This window comes from Sphaerodactylus townsendi, linkage group LG07 (genome assembly GCF_021028975.2).
Source record: "Sphaerodactylus townsendi isolate TG3544 linkage group LG07, MPM_Stown_v2.3, whole genome shotgun sequence".
NCBI classification, from domain to species: domain Eukaryota; kingdom Metazoa; phylum Chordata; class Lepidosauria; order Squamata; family Sphaerodactylidae; genus Sphaerodactylus; species Sphaerodactylus townsendi.
The window spans coordinates 90920984-90943046 of NC_059431.1; the positions used below are offsets into that span (position 1 = coordinate 90920984).

The 22063-nt window shown below is 42.0% G+C and overlaps 2 protein-coding genes across 6 annotated transcripts in view; both read left to right on the top strand.

The window, feature by feature from the left end:
* Positions 1 to 840, top strand: part of IFT74 (intraflagellar transport 74) — a 48835-nt gene extending 47995 nt beyond the window's left edge. For all 4 annotated transcript variants that reach the window (XM_048503659.1, XM_048503657.1, XM_048503660.1 and 1 more), the window contains one exon: positions 242 to 840. In XM_048503659.1, the coding sequence (XP_048359616.1) occupies positions 242 to 357 (116 nt within the window). In that variant the 3' untranslated portion in view covers positions 358 to 840. The remainder of the gene's footprint in view (positions 1 to 241) is intronic.
* Positions 841 to 6970: 6130 nt separating this feature from the next.
* TEK (TEK receptor tyrosine kinase) overlaps positions 6971 to 22063 on the top strand; it is a 46881-nt gene continuing 31788 nt past the window's right edge. For both annotated transcript variants that reach the window (XM_048504762.1, XM_048504763.1), the window contains exons 1-2: positions 6971 to 7253; positions 20200 to 20511. In XM_048504762.1, coding sequence (XP_048360719.1) covers positions 7181 to 7253; positions 20200 to 20511 — 385 coding nt within the window. In that variant the 5' untranslated portion in view covers positions 6971 to 7180. The remainder of the gene's footprint in view (positions 7254 to 20199; positions 20512 to 22063) is intronic.

A 22063-nucleotide genomic window follows, 5' to 3' on the forward strand; every position in this document is an offset into this window, starting at 1 on the left:
GCCCAATTACCCTCAAGTAAGCCCTCCCATCCATTTGGTCACCTGTATCATTCTGCAACATGATAGCGAGGATTTTATCAGACATTGAGTCCCAGTGAATATTAACATACTTGGTAAATTGATCAAACAGTAAAATCTCTCAGAGTTCTTTTTGCAATAAGAAATCATTACAAATGTTTTGCTAACTATCTGTTACTTAGATATTTATCAGAAACCTTTTTCCTTAACTTTTTTTCATCAGTTATAGCTACAAAAAGTCAGGAAAGTGATTACCAGCCCATAGTGAAGAATGTGACAAAGCAGATTGCAGAGTATAATAAAACTCTCATTGAAACTTTACAAAACACAAGGACCTGAAACCAGGCAATTCCTCCATAAGCCAGAGGTCCAAACTACTGTTCTGGAATCCGTTGTAGAAAATTCTGATACTTCTCCACAGTGCAATAGAAATGTTTAAGTGTGCATATTTCTATCTGCTGGACAGTTAAACCTATAAAATTTCACTTTATTCTTAGCTCTTCTCTGTGTTATACTGTATTCTCAGCAAAGTGTCAAGTGAAGTCACCTTTCGTTACAATGTTTTGGCATGGATTAGTAAGTGACTTACTTTAATCAATATTAAAGTTTCATCCTCTACTCTAGTAGAAGTTGTAGTTGCAACTCAGAGCCCCAGTTAATAAGAAGACTTTGGCATATTCTCAAATGGCCAGAATGTTTGTTTATGTTTATATCCTTGTATGTAACCGCTCTATAAAACTTCCAAAGGGGAAAGTATGAATTGTACCCAAAATGACCTAGAATTGTTTAACAAAGGATAACCAAATAAAGATATGCAATGTATTGTCCAGTGTCCGTTGTTTTTCAAAGTTTAGTATGCCTCAGAACAAGAGGAAATGGAGGTTTCCAGCTTAAATCCTTAGCATTTTGCTCTGTTGGTTGAAATATCATAATGAGGTATTCTCCTTGGCTGAAGGAGATGGTGTCTTGGAGATGGGTCCCTTTCCCCACTTTGTTCAGCAAGCAGACTTGTTAAATTAGATAGCTTGTTACTTTTTGGAGAAGCAGCAGCAGCATTGGGTGAGTGATTCTGGGCCCCTGCACAAAAGTCCAGGATGGGGCTTCCAAGGGTCTGCTTTTTGAACATGTCCCCTATCAGAGCAAACATCAGTAGTTGGGACTGGGCAGCCAGTGGCACAAAGAGTTTCTGGGGGCCTGCAGGTATGTGTCCAGTAGATTTTCTTCTCTTTCTTTATTTTTCCCTTCTTATCTTATCTTTCCTTTTTCTCTTTTCCCTATTCACTCCCTTTCCCTCTTTATAACCTTCCCTTTTATCTTCTGTTAATTTGTATACTATGGTGGCACACCTCTATAGGATAGTTACTGCTTCCTGGACCAAATTGATTAGATTGTTTTAAATTTTAAAATGCTTATTATTTATCTGGATTTTGTATGTAAAAATCCAGAAGGGGAGGAGCAGCTTATTAAGTCCAATAATTTGAATTGAATTGAATTTACTGGTGCCCCTCCATGGCCTGTCCTGTCCCCCACTTCCGGCCCCCATCCTGTCTGTGTCCCTCCAGCTCTCCCAGCCCTGTCATTTACAGATCAACACCCAATGGAGAGTAACCTCTTGGCCACCTTCTGCTGCTGCCCCATTGGATAGCAGCTTGATCAGCTTCCAGAGACAAGTGTGGCCATGGAGGCATGGTGGTGCCAATGGGGGAACCTTTTTCACTATTCTACAATGGGATTCCATGATTGGGCCATATCCTAGCCCAGAGGGGCTCAGGGAGCAGACTAAAAACAGCCCGGGCCCCCAAGAATGCACAGGTATGAGGCCCTGCACCTGAGGCGCACCGCTACCATGTCTGGACTGATGCTTGCGCATCACACTGCCATGTTGTTCCATGGTGCCAATGCAAATGCCTCAGCACCACCAAAATTTATCCCCTGTCATCAGTGCAAGTGGCATTTAAGCCAGTGTCACATTGCCTCCTAAGCCCTGTCATACACACCCCTTTCTGGATTGCACTGCTTTTCTCCAAAATATATGACTTCAAAGCTATGTAATCTACCGGTAGATCATTTTTTCAGATTGTTTTTTATTCTTCGGGTTATCCTTGGAAGCATCACCTGCACTTCATACTGACTGTTAAATCATTTGTTGCTAGAATCATTTCACATAGCCATTCTATGCAAAGTTACTGTTACTTTTCCTAGGAACATAAGAGTGTTATGCAATGTGACATTATTCTGTGCAAAGATTTCTCTGTGTACAACAACAAATACAACAAATACAAGACCTTTAATGGCATATAAAGAGTGGTAAAATACAAATTATGTGACTTCTCTGTGTAATGAAGTTGCTGCAGACATTGTGTTATATTGCACGTTCCCAGGAAGAGGGGGGAAAGAAATATAGAGGAGTGGCACCTCCATGCATCTAATTCTGCCCTCAGTGAATTTGAGCAAAGAAAGTAAGAACACATTCCATTGAAGAGCAAGCTCAGTTGGACCTCCATTAGAGAACTGCCTATTTCCTGCTGTAACTCCGTAAATCTGTTGCTTTCTGTTTTTCATATTACAGTATCTAGATAAGACAAAACAGGATTTCTATAGACCAGAATCTGTTATCTAGGGGAAATTCCCACTTCTATCTCTTCCTTCCTTTTGGAGAGAGCTTCAAGCTATTCCAGTGAGAGACCAGGGTGGGGTGGAGGGGGAGAGTCACCAAGGTAAAGTTGAAGTCTAATATCCTCGCAGGAACCTTTCTCTCAGCCACTTGTTTTGCCCATTGAAACCCCCTCATGCTAAAACAACACAGTTTGACAGAACAATGGAAAGAAGCTGCATACTGAATAAACACATTGAATGAAATTCCCTGTTGCTCTTCATAAGGGCTCTAGGGCTCTTTATTGCCCTGGTTTTGCAAGATAGCAAGAGAAAGTTCACAGGGCTTTGTTCAGATTTTTGCTGGATTCCCACCATAAGCAAATCATTTTTATTTTCTTAACCGTTGTGCTTTTCTCACTTCCTTTAGTTACCTGGACTCACTTTACAGTTCCTCTCATTTTTTAATATTGAGAACAGTTCAGACATTACACAGGCTCGTACTAGTTGTGATGATGGGAGATCTGTAAATATAAATTCCTAGCATTTTTCCCAAAAAAGCAGCTGTACAGAATCCCAGCTGTGCTTTGTAGCGGTGGAGGGAAAGAGCTTAATCCTTATCTTTGTGCACTCGGTTTTACTAGTTGAAAAGGTGAAGAGAGGGAGGACTACAAAAGAACCTTACAGTCCAATCTAGAACCCTGGGGCGGCCAGGAATGGCACTGCTGCACCACTGCTCTGCCGCCTCCAGTGGGCTTTGGGGGGGCTCCCAGGCACCTGTGTTACAGGCTGTGTATCTGGCCTCTCTGTCAGCACATTTGCCCCTTGCACTGGCACTCATTCCAGGGCAAGTCTGTGCCAACTCCAGAGGTGAGTCCGCCCTCACCCACCCATGCACACTCAGTGGATTGGGCTCTTATTCAACAATACTGTTTCAGGGAAGGTCTTTTTCAATTGAAGAAACAAATGGGGAGAGGGTTCAGTCCATGTCTCTGCATCATTGCTCTGATCTGAATCACACCCCTGCATTGTTTCTCTTTCCCTTGGAAAGTTCTTAACAAACTTCCCAGTGTTGCACCTACTTTGGCCTGCAAACAAACTGTAATGCAGAATTGAACAGTGCAATCCTATGTAGGGTTACCAGCTGTCCTGAAAAAGTGACCTGTACTTTTTACGGAGGCTTAATGGGACATTGTTGACTATGTTGAAGTGAATTCTCTATTAATTATACACTCCATAGAGAAGAATGGTGTTTTGTATTTTTGGGGGAGGGGGAGTTGTTGTCTGTTTAGTGCTGCAAATCAGCTTACCCAAAGTGCTGGAATTCTGTCAGAGCAAAAATATTACAACTTCTCTATAATACCCATAAATTTATAAATCCTCTCATTGTTTAAAGGGCTTTAAACCTTGCTTGGTCATGCAACCAAGACAGTAAAAAGAATTTTGTTTTGGAGTAGTAGACTTGTTGAAAGAAAAAGTCCTGTTAGTGCCTTTCAAAAATATTTCAAATCCCAAGAAGTGTTAACCACTGGATTGGGGAAACAAAGAATTCAATGAAAACAGGTGATTAAAAAAACGAGAAAATGAGATGGTAAGGAGTAAAGATTAGGTGTAAAACCAAAAACTGTGGTGCAATAGGAAAAACAAAGTGTCTATGTACACTATGTACACTATGTACACTTGAGCTGTGATGGCAATATCATACTACTCAGGAAACATTGCATATGCACACACCTGAATCTCACGCACCTGAGTAAGCTCACAAAATTAATAATGAATGTATCTCCCACTGATGGATGGTTGTGAATATCTCTCATGGGATACCTCAGAGCATCTCCTTGGACCCTACTTTTTCTCAAATGTTCCATTGCTCAAAGGGCTTGTATTTGCTTCCATCGATCAGAAAATTCACAGGATGAAACATGTCTTGTTACATTTCAGTTTTCCATGCAGTTGGGGCTTTTTTAAAAAAGCAAGAAGACAGTCTGTGTGGAATAACTGCTGTTGAAATGATCTGATGTTTTATTCTTACATTTAAACAAGAGAAGCAATAATATCTGCTAATTTACACAAGGACAATTTAAAGTGAAAATCTTACTTTTAGTTCTTTGTTTCTCATTCTTATGACAGAAAAAAGCCTACACAATTGTAGTGCAGCCTATCAGCCATGCATTTGGGCCTGCTAGGTGCTTGAAAGTTCCGTGTGAGAGGGGACTCACCAGACAGCAAAACTAATACCTAGTTTGTTCGTTTGTTTGTAATTATTGATTTACTTTCATATCACTTCCCTTAAACTGACAGCGAACCCAGGGCAATTTACAGTTTAAAAATAATAGCATCAACGAAGCCATACTTGGCCACAATGCATTTTTAGTGCATTGAATATGATTTAGGGGTCAAATACTCCAGGTGTCTGGTTTTGAAATATGAATATATGCACTGTAAAACAATGTCTCTTGAGTGTTGATATTGTGACCAAAGGGGAAACTGTGGTCTAGCAGATTTCTCACTGTCTACTTTCAATGAACAGTGAAGAGCTCAAAGGGACAGAAGAAGACTGTTACCAGAGGGGCAGTTTATATGTGTGATGTAGAGATTGTCTGCAAATGTTTGGAAGTGTTACAAGTGGCACTAGGCTCCTGTTTATCCTCCTTCAAATTGGAGTTCTTTCCAAAATGTCTTGGCACTGATATTTTTGGTTTGCGGCTTTAAATTTCCCAAGCAGTGCTTTAGAAGGGCACCGTGGAACATATCAGTGAGAGACTTATCAGTCCAGTATCTGTATGTAGATTTTATGTGCAGATGGAGTAGATGTACATCGGAAATCATAAAATCAGTCTGAAGCTGAGCACATCATAAGAACTGTATGTGCCAGAAGATTACGGTGCACAGAGGTGGCTACACCACCAAGAACAATGTTGAGACATTCATCAAGGAAGTGCCAGGAAGGCAGAAGTGAACTGTTCCCAAACTAAACAACTCTTACTTTTGACTTTTGAAGGGAGGGGTGAGGAGAAGAATTAAAGAGGAGGCTCATTTTGCCTCTCTGCAGAACTGAAATAAAACCTGAAATATGACTGTTCATGCAACACATTTCCACAGTTAATCAGCTTCCTGCGTTTACTCATAGGCCCTTTCCGCACATGCATAATAATGCACTTTCAATTCACTTGTGCTATGCAAGCTGTGCAGCATAGCAAAATCTACTTGCAAATAATTGTGGATTGAAAGTGCATTATTATGCATGTGCAGGAGGGGCCTTATATTCTTCCTGCTTTTCTAGAACCATGTTGACTTTCTGGAAGGATGGTTTGTTTAAATGTTCTGTAGGAGAAGACAAAGCTCCATGATTTCAGGTATCTTTGACATTCCTAATGGTTCTTATATAATTGAATCCCAAAAGGTCAACAGGTGACCTTCAGGCCAGGTAAAACTCCTGAAGTAATTTCTGTAGAAGGTACTACCAAAGTTTAATCATAGTGTGAGTTTTTAAAAAATAATAATCATAATTTCATATATAGGAAAAAAATGGGTCTTTGGGCCCCCACTTAAGATCTTCCCTGTAGACTCTGACCAACCATTACTGGAAACAGGAAGGTGGAGTGGATGGACCGTGAAGGTCTGATCCAGTGTAGCTACCGTGAAGGTCTGATCCAGTGTTGCTAGGTACGAGTTTAGTTTTGTCTACTTATGTGCACTGCGGGAAGGTGAATGTGCACTGCGGGAAGGGGATAATTCAGCATGTCTGTTCTTCAACTCCCCTCCCCACTCCAAACCGCAACGGTCTACAATCATCCAAGCACTTACGCTCTGTATCTGTCAAGTCCCTACTTCTAGTTAATGTCTATTATAAAATCTGCCTGGCCACACCATCCATAAGAGACCCTGTTAGTTTCTGCCTTTGGATCAGGTTCTGGAGTATAAAGGAGCTCCCAAGAATACAGAAGTTGGTCATCCTTGATGTATGTCAGCAATTATACTTATAAACAGATAAATCAAGTAATTAAGAGAAGAAAATCTTCATCCTGAAAGCCTTTTATGCAGCCTTATCGCTTAAGTGGTGTCTCTGAGAGTAATTAGCTGACAGGGAATTCGGAAAAAAAAGATGGAACAGTAAATTTTCACATACCATGCATAGGCGGAGGGGGCTTGTTATTCTCGTAATTTTTCCTACTGGAGGATGTCCCTATTGTTCCTGACAGTGCTGGCCATGACCTGTTGTGGGGTTCTCAAAGAGCTGTCCTCTTCCCCCTCCCCACAGCAGCAGATAAGTGTTTTGATGTATTAGATGGATGGAACTTGTACAGCCTCAGAAATCCTGCTGATACATAATGCCTTTAAGATCCTGCCTTTCCCATCCTAATCTACAGAGGAAACAGGAAAAAGGAACTTAAAACTCCCTGTGCTCAGACAGTCACAGAGACTGTTTTAGCCTACTCCAGTGTTGCAGCTAACTTGCTGTTCCCTGGTGATGGTCTTACATTGCCATACGATACAAACAAAGTGCCTCAAAGAAGGGTTGCGCCATTGAAAGGACCTCTGTTATTCCATAGGCTGCTGCACAAACTGGATGGATATACTTGGCAATCCGTGGACTTTTGTAAGGTTTTTAACTCTCTGCGGATTCAGCCTTATGCTATCAGGTAAGATTCTTTTAATTATTCTGGAACATCAGGGTGTATAAATTAACTCGTGTAACATTGCGAAGGATCAGTTTCCCAAATCCGGACTCTGTGTTAATTCTGTAATTATTTAGCCATTTTAAACCAGAAAAGCCTTCCTGGATCTATATTATTGCAAAAATGATTTTTGCTCAGTCAGCCTTCACACACTTTAAAAGAATTTAATTGGATGCAGGCTGATAACTTTACTGATACTAATCTGGGTTATGGGAACATTTGGGTCAGTGTTGTTCCTTATATGTCGTGTTTCTATGATGCTGACCAGTACCAAGTCTGTGGACTACAAAAGGTACACACAGATATGGTTATATTGGATATCGCTATGTTGTTTTATGTAATGTTGTGACTCTTCCAGTTAGCAGCATCTTGGGACTAACAGTTTGTGCAACCTACACTTTATTTGATTGACTGCATCACAGATGGCTTTCATAAACTGCAATCCTAAACACACATAACAATGACTGCACACATAATAGAGAGTAAGTCCTATTGGACCCAGAGGGATTTACTTGTGAGAATACTTGCTTAGGATAGCACTATTATCATTCTTTGTTTATATCAATATAGCTAATACAGTACAACATTTATGATGATTAGTGCTAATAAATTAAAAGCAATCTCTTAGTGGTTGAAGCCGTTTATTCTTTATTTAAATACAACAACAAAACACAAAATAAGAATGCTTCTCTTCCTGTGTTGTTCACCTCATTGGTGCTTATATTTTTTACCACAAGTATGGTTTATTCTCCCTTTCTTCTTTTTCCTTATTTTGGGTCAGGCTTTACTGAAACATGAAGATAAACTTGGAAAGGGAGAAGGGGGAAGAATAAACCTGGCAGTCAAAACTTTAGATAATATGCTGTATATGGACATGAGTGACATGAAATCCTTCCATAGTCATAAATGGACAAAATGGCTTTGGTCAGTCTATTATTATTCAACCTCATTTGTCAGTCTGTAGAATGAAAATAACAGTGACAAGCTGCTTGTGAGGGTAAATTAGATAACAAATGGGAATACATTTGCACATATTGTCACCTAATTCAGTCTATACTGAGGTATTGACCTAGCTGTTCTCATATTCATATTTCTCTGGCATAACAGTTGGTGGTACTCCTTTTATGTGCAGATTCAAAACATCTTATTATAGTTATTAAAAATGCTATACTTTAAAGTAGCCTAGATGTGAGCACCACTGTACACCTTTCTACCCTCCATTGAAGCATAGCATTTGCATTGGAGTCTGTATTGGAATCTGTATCCACTCTGTATTCGATTGGATAATATCATTGCTACATTAACTTATTTGAGCTACAAAAGCTAAAGGAAATACCAATTAATCAGAAGCTGGAAGGATAGAAGCCAAACAAACAAATATGGAAGGGGGGCGTAAAAAGATAATGTGGGCAGACCCTACATGCATATTCGAACTCAAGTCTTGCAATGCTGCCAACCCATAAGGTTTGACTGCTTTAGGTGTGTATTGTAGTCACACCCATCTCAGTAGATCTGTCAGCTTTCCCGCTTTTGTTCAAGTGTGATATCATGTTTCCTGGGGCGAGTAGTGGAAGACAATACGAACCCGCCTTCCTCTAGATACAACAGGCGGAGTCCAGGAAAGCAGTATTGACATTCCCCGAGTAGGGAGGCATTAAAGTCGATGCCCTTGGCAGACTTTTAAGTTCACTTAACCTTGTCCTAAGAGGTGGGGGAAAGGAAAGAGGGGAATCTGTTGTGGGTGTTGCTGCTGAGAGGGCAAAAAAAAAATCCTACTCCACCCTCGTTCCAAGGTGGGGACCGCACCTCTGGAATTTATACAAAATACTTTTACTGCTTTTCCTTGTGTGACCTTCAGCAGCCTCAACAACAGACAACAGTTCACCCACAGCGCAAATTATTCTTGTTTCCTATTTCGATTTAAACACAGAGTGAAGGCAAATAATTAACCCACAGACCAGAGTGCATTATCAACTCAAGACAAGCACGTTAGCTTTAGCTAATAATTGTGACACGGGTATATCCTTACTATTATTAATACAAGCAGGCAAGGGAGTTTCTACATGCAATCGCAGGAAGGAAACAATTAGGAAATTGCAATCCACCCCCAAAAATCTCCCCACCTGGGATGCTCTAACCTTTCAGGGGGCTGACCAGGCTTATTTCTCCCCCCTCTCGCCTTTCCCCTAACTGACACTCAGCAACTCTCCACATTCAGACCCTTCTGGAACATTTTCCCCCTTTTTGATTAATTTACAAAGTTATTTTTTCCTGCATATTTAGGGAGTTGTCTGAGTTGCCCTACTTCTGTTGGTGGGTCTGCTATGCAGTTTTCATTACCCATATCAGGGCCAGTATGGGGACCCACAAGAAATTTCAAGGGAAGGGAATCTAATTCCCCACCCTTACATTTCCTATCTTCCTTGCTGTTTCCTTAGTACATTTGAAGTTGTGTTATACCTAATCAAACCCCTGGTCCATCACAGTCAGTTCTGTCAAATCTGGAGTTGCCTCATGGGCCCTGGCAGAGGTTGGGGGCTGGTAAGGGTGCCAGATTAAGGTTGGGAGACTCCTGGAGATGTGGGAATGGAGTTTGGAGAGAAAAGGAACCTAGGTGGGGTACAATGTCATAGGGTCTTCCCTCCAAAGCATCCATTTTCTCCAGGGCAAGTGATCTTCATAATCTGGACATAAGCTGTCATTATGGGGGATCCCCAAGTCCCACCTGGAAGCTGGCATTCCTAGTCAGACTGTCAACAATTCTCCAAGGATTCAGGTAGAGGACTTTCACATCACTTATTGCCGGAGTTCTCTCCTTTCAACTGGAAATGCCAGAGATTGAACCTAGAACCTTCTTTCTGCATGCTAGACACATGCTCTACCACTAAGTCATGGCCGCTTCTCTGTCCCCCATCTCACCTCCTTTTTGTCCTGCTCACCAACCTTTCCAGCTCACTCTCTCTTTCATCTCCTCCTTGCTGTTGTTCCTGCTTCCTTGCTGCCACCACAGATTTCAGGTGGCACTTGGGGATGTAAAGCCTTGTGAGCTCTCAGGCAATATTGTGGGATCCTATGGCGATCACAATGGATGCTGAAGTACCCACCTTGAGATTTGGTGTGAGGCCTCTGAGCAGAGGTCACTTATGTTTATCCTGGTCCAATACCAGACTGAGGGAATCTCTCTTCTGAATCTTGAGGTAGGTGCTTAGCCTCCATTGTGATTGCTGTATCAACCCAAAATGATGCCTGAAATCTAAGGAATTTGCTTTTTCTTTTTTTTACCACCATGTATGTTCACAAATTTTCTGGTAAGCTTTTAGGGATGTTAACTCCCACCCCCAATTTTTGAAAATAAAGTAGGATGTTTTTGTCTAAAACAATTGTTAGTTATGGCTGACCCAGTTGCATGGATTTTCTATATTAATGTACATGGTACTCACAATCTAGGCTGGAAGATGGAACTTCTTGAAATAGGACAGGATTCAGTGTATAGAGATCCCGTGGAGTGAGTGGGAAGGCTGGAATGCTGATGGTTCTCTTTCTCTCCTTGCCAAACCAATGATAATTGGAAAGAAATGTTGTTTCAGAGTTACTGGGGTAAGCATGTTGCCACAAGGGGTTCCAACCCTCTATGCAATCATGAAACTCACTAGGTTGCTAATGGCAATTCATTGAGTGGAGTCCATTCAACTTTTCTCCTGGTGAAAAAAGAGACAGGATATTTGGCTACCAAAAACACTCCTGGGAATCATGGGGCCTGTATAGGCAAAAGGCATGTGCAATGAGAGCTGGAATAAGTAGGGGAATTAAGTAGACTGAGTGAAAACGTTGGTTGGATCCAACCCCATTCTCTCTCTACCTAGCCCAGGGGTAGGGAACCTGCGGCTCTCCAGATGTTCAGGAACTACAATTGCCGGTCATCAGCCTCCTACGTCAGGCTGATATGGCCAATTGGCCAGTGCCTGAACATCGACAACTGATGGATGTTATCTAGGCTCAGGATGAACTTCTAGGATGCTCTCAGAGTCAGCCCTGAAGGCTTCGGGCTAACTTTAACTGAAACTTCATTCTGGGGTCCAAGGGCAAACCCCAGATTATTTTCATCTCAAACAGCCCCGATATAGGATGTTGGTCAGAGGCTTTAGGAAACTTTGAGAATGTGAGAAGAATACATCATAATTTGAGTCACATTCACAGGGGAGTATTTTTTGAGACTGGGGATGACAACTCTAACTTTGAAAAGGATTTTTATATTTGCTGTGGGGTTTTCCATACAACGTCTGAAAGGTTTGCTTTTAAGTTGACTGCTCTTGTGGCCTTCTTGAAGGCACTAATTGTGTTATATATGTATTTAACATACCCTCACTTTCTACTAAAATAGTACTTGAACTGGCTTACAAGTGGAAGAATTTTAATACAAAATAAAATATCCATATGGCTGCTGAACCACTTTAAATATGTATTTTACTTTTGAAAGTCAGCCCAAGTTGACCTCTGGAGTAGCGTTTGTTGTTTCAGATTGATTGTATAAACATTTCCACTCATGCCCAGATTGACCATTGTTTTGTCCTAATTCCCTCCATTTTGCAAATATGTTTGAGGCTTTCTATTGCAAGGTAAAAAGGATTGTAAAGAATTCACCAATCATTGGAAGTAACGCTCCAAATGACTGAAAAATAGCATTTCTTTCTGGTGCTTACAATTCCCATTGCACAGAGCACATAAAAACCAAGAAAGGTCTAAGAACTAAGAAAAAATACAGGACAAAAGAAATACAGGGGGGGAGATACAGAGTTTGGAAAGCATTTGAGGCTGTGGCAGGAAAAGGGAGGTAAGAAATTGTCTGACGGAAGTATTTCTGGTCATGAAACACTCTGAAGGATCTAAGCCACAGAGCAAAAGGACTGCACTGACTGCTGCTTGTTCATTTATAGCACACAATATTGCAGCAATTCTGCAAAGCAAGACACTCCCCCCGGCTTCTGTAATGCAATTAGTACAACAAATGGGACTGATTGTCTAATATGGTATTAGCTCCCTTTTCATGAAGTCAGAAAGTCCGGGACCAGTGTATAAATGTGTTTCTGGCGTTGTTCTGAGATCCACTAATACCAATTGTGGCAGGGAATCTCCACCTCAGGGAAAGGAGACAGAACAGGTTTCCCCTCTCTCGAAGGGTGGAAACTCACAGAACTATCACCATCTTCAGTCCGGTGACTTCCAGATCACTTCAGAGCCCTAGCCAGAAAACGTGCTGATTTGTAACTGGTAATCCTCTAATTATCTGAGTGGCACCAAGGTGGTACTAGTCCTAATATAGCCATCTTACTTACTTTGGATATAAAATATAAAGGATGTCACTGTAGAAATGCTGCTCTGAATCTATATAAAATAATGGTTGTGTTTACCAGCGAAATACTGGAACTTCAGACTTTGTGTGATGCTGTCTTTCCTTGTTTTATGAACAGCTAAAAATTTTCCGGCCTCCTCCTCACTCCAGATGGTCTTTGAGCAGAAGTTATTTATCAAGAAGTACATTTCTTACTGTCTCTGGCACAGAGCCAGAGATAGTAAGGGGTATTAATAACATTTAATACCATTTAATACCAGAGTATGAATACCATGGCTCACGAAAAGCCACATTCACAATTACCATCAGCCAAAGGAGCCACATCTACTTTCGTCCCTAGCATGAGGCCTATACCTCAGGAACACCTGCAAATTGCCAGTTCCTCCAACAGTGGCTTTCAAGGTGGGAACAACCTGAAAACCCACAAGCCTCACTGGGCAAGTGCTTTAAAAATGGGGCAGGTGCCACATTGGAGAACAATGGAATGTGAAAGAGCCACAGGTGGCTCCCAAACCACTGAAGACTGACTCAACCTTGGATCAGAGCCCTTGTTGTTTTTCATCTTTAAAAAAGGCAAATCAGAGCCCTTTGTGGCCCTATAGAGTCTTCTACCCCTTGACTTTGTGGGACATATATCGATAAAGCAAACATTATTCTTAAACTTTTTTAAAAAATTTAGCTGACAAGGTTCTTACTGTACTGTTTTGAGATCACTGGAGGACAGGGGCTTCCATGTGCCATGTGTCATACTGAACCCTTTGACAATACTTTCTGGTGCATGATAAAGGAGAAGAGGTCTTAAGATCTATGAAAACTTTTAAATCAAAATGGGGACTCATGCTTTAGGACTGTTTCTTTCAGAGAACCTAACAGCCTGGAAACAGAAAGGAAGGAGATGCATTTTGAGAGTGGACTGCTAGAAGACTGGCAGGCTCACGGATTTCCTTTATGAATGTCTACCTACTTCCAAAGTTGTTATCAAACTGGAAGGGAAAATCTTGTTTCTTGAAACCCACATTGCACACATAGCAAGATGTCTTCCTGAAGAGGTCAGATGGCAAGGAGAAAGGCGGGGATCAAAGTTCTGTCTCAAGGAAACACAGAGAATCTTTGTTGATTTGGAAATGTTTGGTTTCCTGTCTCTGGGTGTTTGTGCTGGTTTTAGATGGTTTCATTCTGTGTTACTCATGCTAGCAAAACTGAAATGTTGGTTTGGCTAAAGTCACTGGCGTAATGCCCATTGGGCAAGGTGGGCAGCTGCCCAGGGCATCACCTTGTGCAGTAAGGACATCAAAAAAAATGCTGGAGTTGGATTTTGGGGGTATTTTAGTGGTTTCCATTTTTTACAGCCTGCAGGAGGCGCAGTTTTTTAGGCCTAGCGCTTGGGGGGGTAGAGAACCTATGACTCTCTCAGATGTTCAGGAACTACAATTCCTATCAGCCCCATCAGCCCCAATTGGCCATGCTGACAGAGGCTGATGGGAATTGTAGTTCCTGAACATCTGGACCGCATGAGTTCCCTACCCTACCTGCAGCTAGCGACACCAAAAAAGTTCAGTGTAACCATCATCAGGAGACTGTCCTTATGATACTCCCCAAAGTTATTGGACTCCCAAAGGGGGTGCCTATCCCCCATTGTTTCCAATGGGAGCTAATAGGAGATGGGGCTACAGTTTTGAGGGTCCATAACTTTGGCCCCAAACAAACTGCACCAAACTTGGGGGGGTATCATTTGGGCAGTCTCCCGATGAGACCCTGAAAGTTTTGAGACTGTGCCTTCAGAAATGTGCCCCCCACAGCCTGCAACCCCCATTGACAGCAATGCAGAAAACTCAATGCAGAACAAAGATTCTTGTGCAAATTTCTAGGATGTTCCTGCAGGGGGTGCATTTTTGGATGTATCGGCACCAAAATTTCAGGGTATCATCTGGAGATGATTGCACCCCCCAAGTTTGGTGCAGTTTGGTTCAGGGGGGCCAAATTATGGACCCTCAAAACTGTAGCCCCCATCTTTTATTAGCTCCCATTGGAAACAATGGGGGTTGGGGCACCCCCTTTGGGAGTCCATAACTTTGGACTCCTTGAACCAAACCTCACCAAACCTGGGGAGTAGCATAAGGACAGTCTCCTGATGATATGCTGAAATATTGGTGCTGATATGTCTAAACATGCACCACTGCGAGGGCACCAATGTCACTGGTGCCAGAAAAAAAATTGGGAATTAGAGTGAGTTGAGTGGCTGCCCATGGGGGGGGGCATCCAACTCAGGTTTTGCCCAGGGCTACAGTTTGCCCAGGGCTGCCTCGTTACACCCCTGGCTAAAGTAGAGAAAGTTCAGCTACCTGTACAAAATCAATAGCGTTGTCCCATGAATTAATACAGCATTGAGTAAGATGTCTTTGCTTGCTAGTTCAGTGAATGAAGCCATTAAGACAAAATACCCTTTTGAAAGATTTGGGAACTTTTAAGAGATATTAGTGTGCGTTACTCTGAATTCTTAAAGCTATTCTGCTCTGAGCTTCTGAAATGTGAGGCCTCAAAAAGAATAAATGATCATAATGCCTTCCCATGCTGTCCATTTTCACACACTTTAATACAGTGTTATGGCTAGGGATGAAAGAGACTGGGGAAGGTATATGTTGATTGCCAACTCTGGATTAGGAGATTCCTGGAGATTTGGTGGAGGGTGGAATTGGGAGGAAGCTCCACATGGTTATGATGCCAGATACAATCCTGGAAAGCTGCCATTTCCTATATTTGAACTACAGCTCTTTGTAGACTGGAAGGCAGTTATGATTCCTGGAGAACTCCAGGTCCCCCCTGAAGACTGGCAATCTTAGTGAAGGCCAGTGACAGAAGCTGAGGTTACCCAAAGTCATATTACAGGAAGGGTCTGGGACAGATAAACTGGGAGTGGTGAGTGCTTCAGCTTCATTTTTCATCAGCAGAAAACTGCTGGTACGGGAAAGTTGTCTCCTCCCTTGGAAAAGAGCCCAAAGTACATATGCTAAATTCACTTGTCTTGTTCAGAATCTTCCTCTAAGTCCGCACCCTCTGCTTCTATGACCCAGGCAGCTACAACAGTAGGTAATGTTCAAAGTGTGCAGCTAGGGTTGCCAACCTCCAGGTGAATCCTGGAGATCTCCCAGAATTATAACTGTCCTCCCCTGGGGAAAAAATGGCTGCTTTAAAGGCATTAAACTTTGTTGGAGTCCTCCCTCTCCTCACAGTCTTCCCTCCACAAACTCCAGCCCCCTCCCCCAATCTCCAAGAATTTTCTAACCTGGATCTGGCTACCCTATGTGCAGCTGAATTTAAATATGAAAGTGAAAGCAAACCAAATACCTTTTCTGGGATTCTGATGATCATAACATCATTCAGACAGCAGCACATACTTTCCAACATTTCATAAATACTTTCCAGCATTTCATGGGACATGCTTAAAAGCCCTGTATTTTCCTAACAATGGTCACTGCTAGAGACCCATCCCAATTCTGCTATCACTACACGTTGCTGAATGTATTTATTTGCTTCAGTTATAGCTTACCGGTATATCTTTTGTTGAAAGGACAGATCAGAAAATGGTTTTTAAAAACTGATCAAACAGTGTGAGACATCTAGTAAACAATGCAAGAGAAGAGAGATTACAACAAAGGTAGAAGTCAGTGCAGTGTACAGATGGCAATGTGTAGTACTATTCTCTTGTTAAATGACTCCTGAACTGTTTCATTATATTTTCTTGCATAAAAATGCATTCATCAAGAGTTTACCTGCAGTTTTTGGTTGCTCTTCCATAGCCTGCTCTCCTTTAATTTGAAAACCAATAAAGTTGTTTTAGTCCAATATTGTCTAGGAAAGAAAACCCTCAAAAGACCTTGTTCTATAAAGGTCAAAGCAATACATAGGTTCCCAAGTGGTCTTCCATTCTGACACAGTCTATACCCATGCCTGCTTGGCTGTGTGCCCTTAAACCATGCTTATGTTTTTTAGCAGCATCATAGGATGCTGCTATAAATTCAGCTGTACACAACATGGTCCTTTAATATTCATATCTATGTATCATATGCATGTGCCTTGGAGACAAGATACGTCTGCTACCAACCCCATGCAGAAATTTAACTTCTGGAGACTTGACAGGAAGACAATTCCAAGTATGTCACACTTTTGACAGCATCTCTAAAAGGTAAAAATAGGGACAGTGATTTAACAGAGAGACGGACCAACAAAAGGGGACAGACTCTAATAAACATGTACGTAGTTCAACCACTTTAGAAGGAGAAGAAGAGGAAGAGGAAGAGGAAGAGGAAGAGGAGGAGGAGGAGGAGGAGGAGGAGGAGTTGGATTTATATCCCCTCTTTCTCTCCTGTAAGAGACTCAAAGGAGCTTACAATCTCCTTGCCCTTCCCCCCTCACAACAAACACCCTGTGAGGTAGATGGGGCTGAGAGAGCTCCGAGAAGCTGTGACTAGCCCAAGGTCACCCAGCTGGCATGTGTGGGAGTGTACAGGCTAATCTGAATTCCCCAGATAAGCCTCCACAGCTCGGGCGGCAGAGCGGAGAATCAAACCCGGTTCCACCAGATTAGATACAGAAGCTCTTAACCTCCTACACCACTGCTGCTGTGTTTCTGGTAATGTGTTCTGCTGTGTTTCTGATAATGTGTTCTGTTCAAGCAAACCACTGAAATAAGGGATTGTTCTTAGACTTTTCAAAGTGGGAACCACATCTAAATATGTTGTAATTTCTTGCTGTAGATTTCAGGACCCACTTGCCAAGTAACTTTGCATAGAAGTTTCATATCAGTTATCAGTGAAGAAGTATATAATTTTTGTGTGTATTATTTATAATGTATAGCATTCTGTATAGTTGTCAGGCTGGAGCCTGGCAACCAGCAGAGAGGTGCCAGGGGGGAGCGGGAGCTCCACAGAATTGACCAAAACACTTTCGTTTTCCCGGGAAGAGGCTCTCACAGCTAAAGGCTTTATCTCAATCTTTTGACCTTGAGTTCATCCTGCATTCCTGCTTTTCATGCCTTATATAGTTTTGGGCTAGGGAGGGGGAAGGAGAGACAGGTTTGATACACTGGGGTTGTGTGAATGTTCTGGCAGAACCAGCTTCTTCCCTCTTACCCATGTATCTACCAATAAAGGCTGCTTAACCTTCAAGTTACAGAGTCTGATTTGAGTCATAGATTCAGGGTTTGACAATAGTATGCTATAGTGGTTAGCAGGTGTTGGACCACAGTCTAGGAGAACCAGGTTTGAATCCCCACTCTGCCATGGAGGCTTTCTGGACAACCTCAGGCCAGTAACATTCTCAGTCTAACCCACCTCACAGGGTGTTTACTGTGAGGACAAATTGGAGGGAAGGAGAACAATTAAAGTCACTGGGGGTATAAATGAAGTAAATCAATCAATCAATCAACCAATGAAGTAAATAAATGAAGTAAACCGAATAATGTCATTTCACACATTAGGCACAGGCAAACTCAGATTTGCCCCCAGCTCATCCTCTTCCTCCTTAAGCGTCCTGGCCTTGCAAACCACCTGAAAGAGAATCATAACCCACTTTTGGGTCTCCATTCATAGTCTGAGAATCATTAGCACAGGTGACTGCTGAAAGTGCTGGTGCCTTGTGAAACATCCTGCTGTGCTTTAACTCAAATACCAATTAAATTAAGATAAAATAACAGGTGTGTGGTTCCTTAGGAAGAGTTGCTGGTCACCATGCTGATTGACTTGAGAGAAATGACTCTGAGGTTTGGCTAGGGTGGGGGTCCTCAACCTTGTTCATCCTATGGCCACTGTTGGAATTTGGTGCCACCATAAAGCAGCTGTCATGAGGGACGCAACCAACTATAATGTGGCTGCCGAGGCAGTTGGGGCCAACCACAAAACACTGAAAGATTCAAAGCCAAACATCCTCCTATGATTGAGGTAGCTGTTTCCAAATGGGTACACCCTGCAGTTTTAGTATGATGAAGGAAAGCTTTTTGCACTGAGGAAGGAGGAAATGGGGGCAAGCAAACACATTGGTGGGTATGATGGAACCCATGGAACCCATGTTGGGCATTAGTGGTCTAGGCTTTGAATGCACAGTGTGTGAATGAGCAGGGAGACAGCAACTCTACAATAACTCATGCCCCTTGGTTTCTAATTTGATTTGAAATATCCTGGAAGAAAAAATGAAAAAACAGCACAATATGGTGGGTGCTGGAAGAGAATCACCTGAAAGAGAATCATAACCCACTTTTGGGTCTCCATTCATGCTGTGCTTTAACTCAAATACCAATTAAATTAAAATAAAATAACAGGTGTGTGGTTCCTTAGGAAGAGTAGTCCTGGCCTTGATTGGTGGTACAAGCATAAGCTTGGTATTGTAAAGGCCTGTGGTCTCATGACTGACTGACTGGCACTCATGATGTTATCAACTCACACGTGGACACTGTCTTGAACCAACTGACTGCAATGAAGTATACTTTTTATGGCAATGCATTAAATGTTCATGTACCATTTTAAATCATTTTTAAAGGCAGACAGCTTCCTTGAAACTTGGATGGAGGTAGGAAGACTAATGGGTAAATCGTTATTGCAGTTGTAAGGTATGCCTATGCATCTTTGCATTGCATGGGCCAGAGGAAGCTGAGGTCATCCTGCAGGAGGGAAAAAAGTAATGCTTGTTTGTTTTCTTAGTTTCACTGACGAGAAAAATCACAACACGAAATAGAAAATTATGCCTTCTTTAAAAAGCTAAAAAAGGGAGGACACAAACATTTAGCCTCAACACATGTTGTGTAGAAATTCCTGCAGATTTTTAGAGGTGGAACCAGAGGAGGGGAGGATTTGGGGAGGGGAGGGGAACCTCAGCGAGGTATAAAATCATGGAGTTCATCATCTAGAACAGCCATTTTCTTCAGGAGATCAGTTGTAATTCCAAGAGATCTTCAGGCCCTACCTGGTGTTTGGCAACCCTGCAGCATAAAGATAGACAGGTGGGTGAAATGGGTTTTAAAAAATTCCTTCACTTCCTCCTCTACTAGCAAAAAAGCAACCTTGGATCCAACCCAGAGAGGGCAAATACAGGGGCTGGCAAACTGGCAGGGCAAAATTGGTGGTTGATTTCTCTATAAATAGCCATCCAGGGAACTTTAAATGTTCCCTTAAATGTGGCTAGGAGAAATACTGTCCTACAGTATGAGTGTGGCATAGTTAGGGTGAGAAGAGTCAGGGATAGGAGAAATACCCCATCACCACTTTTCCAGTTCAGGTTATCTCAATAAATGTAGATTTGGCAACATGCACAGAAACAAATAGAGCAGCGGTTCTCAACCTGTGGGTTGTGACCCCTTTGGGGGTCGAACAACCCTTTCATAGGGGTCGCCTCAGACTCTCTGCATCAGTGTTCTCCATCTGTAAAATGGATAAATGTTAGGGTTGGGGGTCACCACAACATGAGGAACTGTATTAAAGGGTCGCGGCATTAGGAAGGTTGAGAACCACTGAAGTAGAGGTAAATGGACTCTTCAAACATTGGAATAAGACTTCCTCCTTTCTTTTGTAGGTAATGTGGGAACAGCCCTGGACTTGATGCTGATCAATTCTCTTCCTACTGTGGCTGATTCAGAGACATCACTTGTCTGTATTGCACCAACCTGGTGGTCCTCAGATTCTCTTACCATTGGGCGAGACTATGAAGCGTTGATGAACCAGCATCAAGACCCTTTAATAGTAACTGAAGATGAGACACGAGGAACAGCAAAAAAGGTGGTATGGCAAAGAGCACAATCTGATAAAAGCATTGGCGCTTATTTCTGTGAAGGAAAATTCAAAGATCAAATTACAAGGATACACACAATGAAGATGCCACAAGAAGGTAATTTGAAGCACTCTTATTCCACAACCCAGTACAAAATACCTTTTTTGACATCTTTTAAGACAGTAATTCCCCAACATGGTCCCATGGGTACTATGGTGCCCACTGAGGGGGTTCCTGGTGCCTATTTGCTTCTTCCCCAAATGATCTCTTCCCAAAACAAAAATGCCAGTCCTAGCTTTTCTCTAGTTCATTGGAGCAGAAAAACCCAGAAACAGCCATTTTCATAGCAGAAGGATGCTTGGTTTGCAACATTGCAGAATTTTGTGACTGGTTCTAGTATTCCATGATACCCATTTTATGATTGGCCCTGACCCACTGTGGCACCCATTCTGTGGAGGCTCCTATTCCTTGCTCTCAACATTCTTCAAGTGACCACAGATTCAACGAAATCGGGGGGGGGGGGGGTCTCTTATGCCCTCTAGGCAAAGTCTGTTTGGTTGTGGTTTGGGTGGTTGATTTTTTTTCTTTTCCCTTGTCTCTGAGTTTTACAGCCCAGTTGTCTTCTTGATTATCATCTTGCTACTTTAAACTAAGCTACTATGCTTCATAATTTGTTTATTGTTTACATTACATCGTATCTGTACCATTTCCTTAGATGACTATTACAAGGATGGCATATGCTTTTTTAAGATTCAGAGAACTCCTCAAATAAATAATACCTCCTAGATCAGTGTTTAAGGAAAGAGAAATATTAAATGTGGGATAGGATCAAGTTAAATCGTTTTTAAGTTGTACCTCAGTGCATTTTTGGAGTCACACACAGTTGTACGCATTTAAACCCTGAAGTATAAACAGGGATCCATGTATATGGTTTAGCAAACCCACAGGATGTGGAACTGGTCATATATTTCCATTCTCTAAGTATCCTGGTATTCAGTGTTCAAAAGAAGCAACTTTTAGCCTTCATGGTCACAAAAAATATGCTGGAAAATGGGTGTTGGAAAGTATGTAGCAGGCAATGCGAGAGCCCAAGTGGTAGCTGATTTTCCACAGCTATATTTGAAGCTATACACAGCTATACTCTGGGAGTAATCCTAAACAAAGTCTCACCTTATAGATTTAGAAGAGTATAACTTTGTTCAGGGTTACCCTATCAGGGCAGCAGACAGGGCTGACTCTAGAGCTTATGTGTACGTAGGAAGCCTTCCAAAACCACTATCACATGCAACTACTCTTAGCATCAGATACAGTATTACTGAGCTAGTGGGTAAGAAGGGACTCTAAGAGCAACCTCTAAAGCAGCAGCAGTAGTCAAAGGTCAAAAGGTGCATGGTGCAGAGGGTTCATGGAAGTGATGGATCCTGAAATAAGACTTTTAAACAAGTGGTGCGAACAGATCTTGCTGAAACATAGTTATTGTTCTTATTTAAACAGCTCAAGTATAGGGCACTAGCTAAACATACATTGGAACTGAGCCCACTGAAGAACATGGATTCCTTTCCATTATAACAATTCTGTGAACCTCAGACGGTGTGGGTAAACTAAACAACATGTTAAAAGAGGCAGGCTCTGGAAGGGTGCAAAACAACAGCTCAAATATAGGGCACTA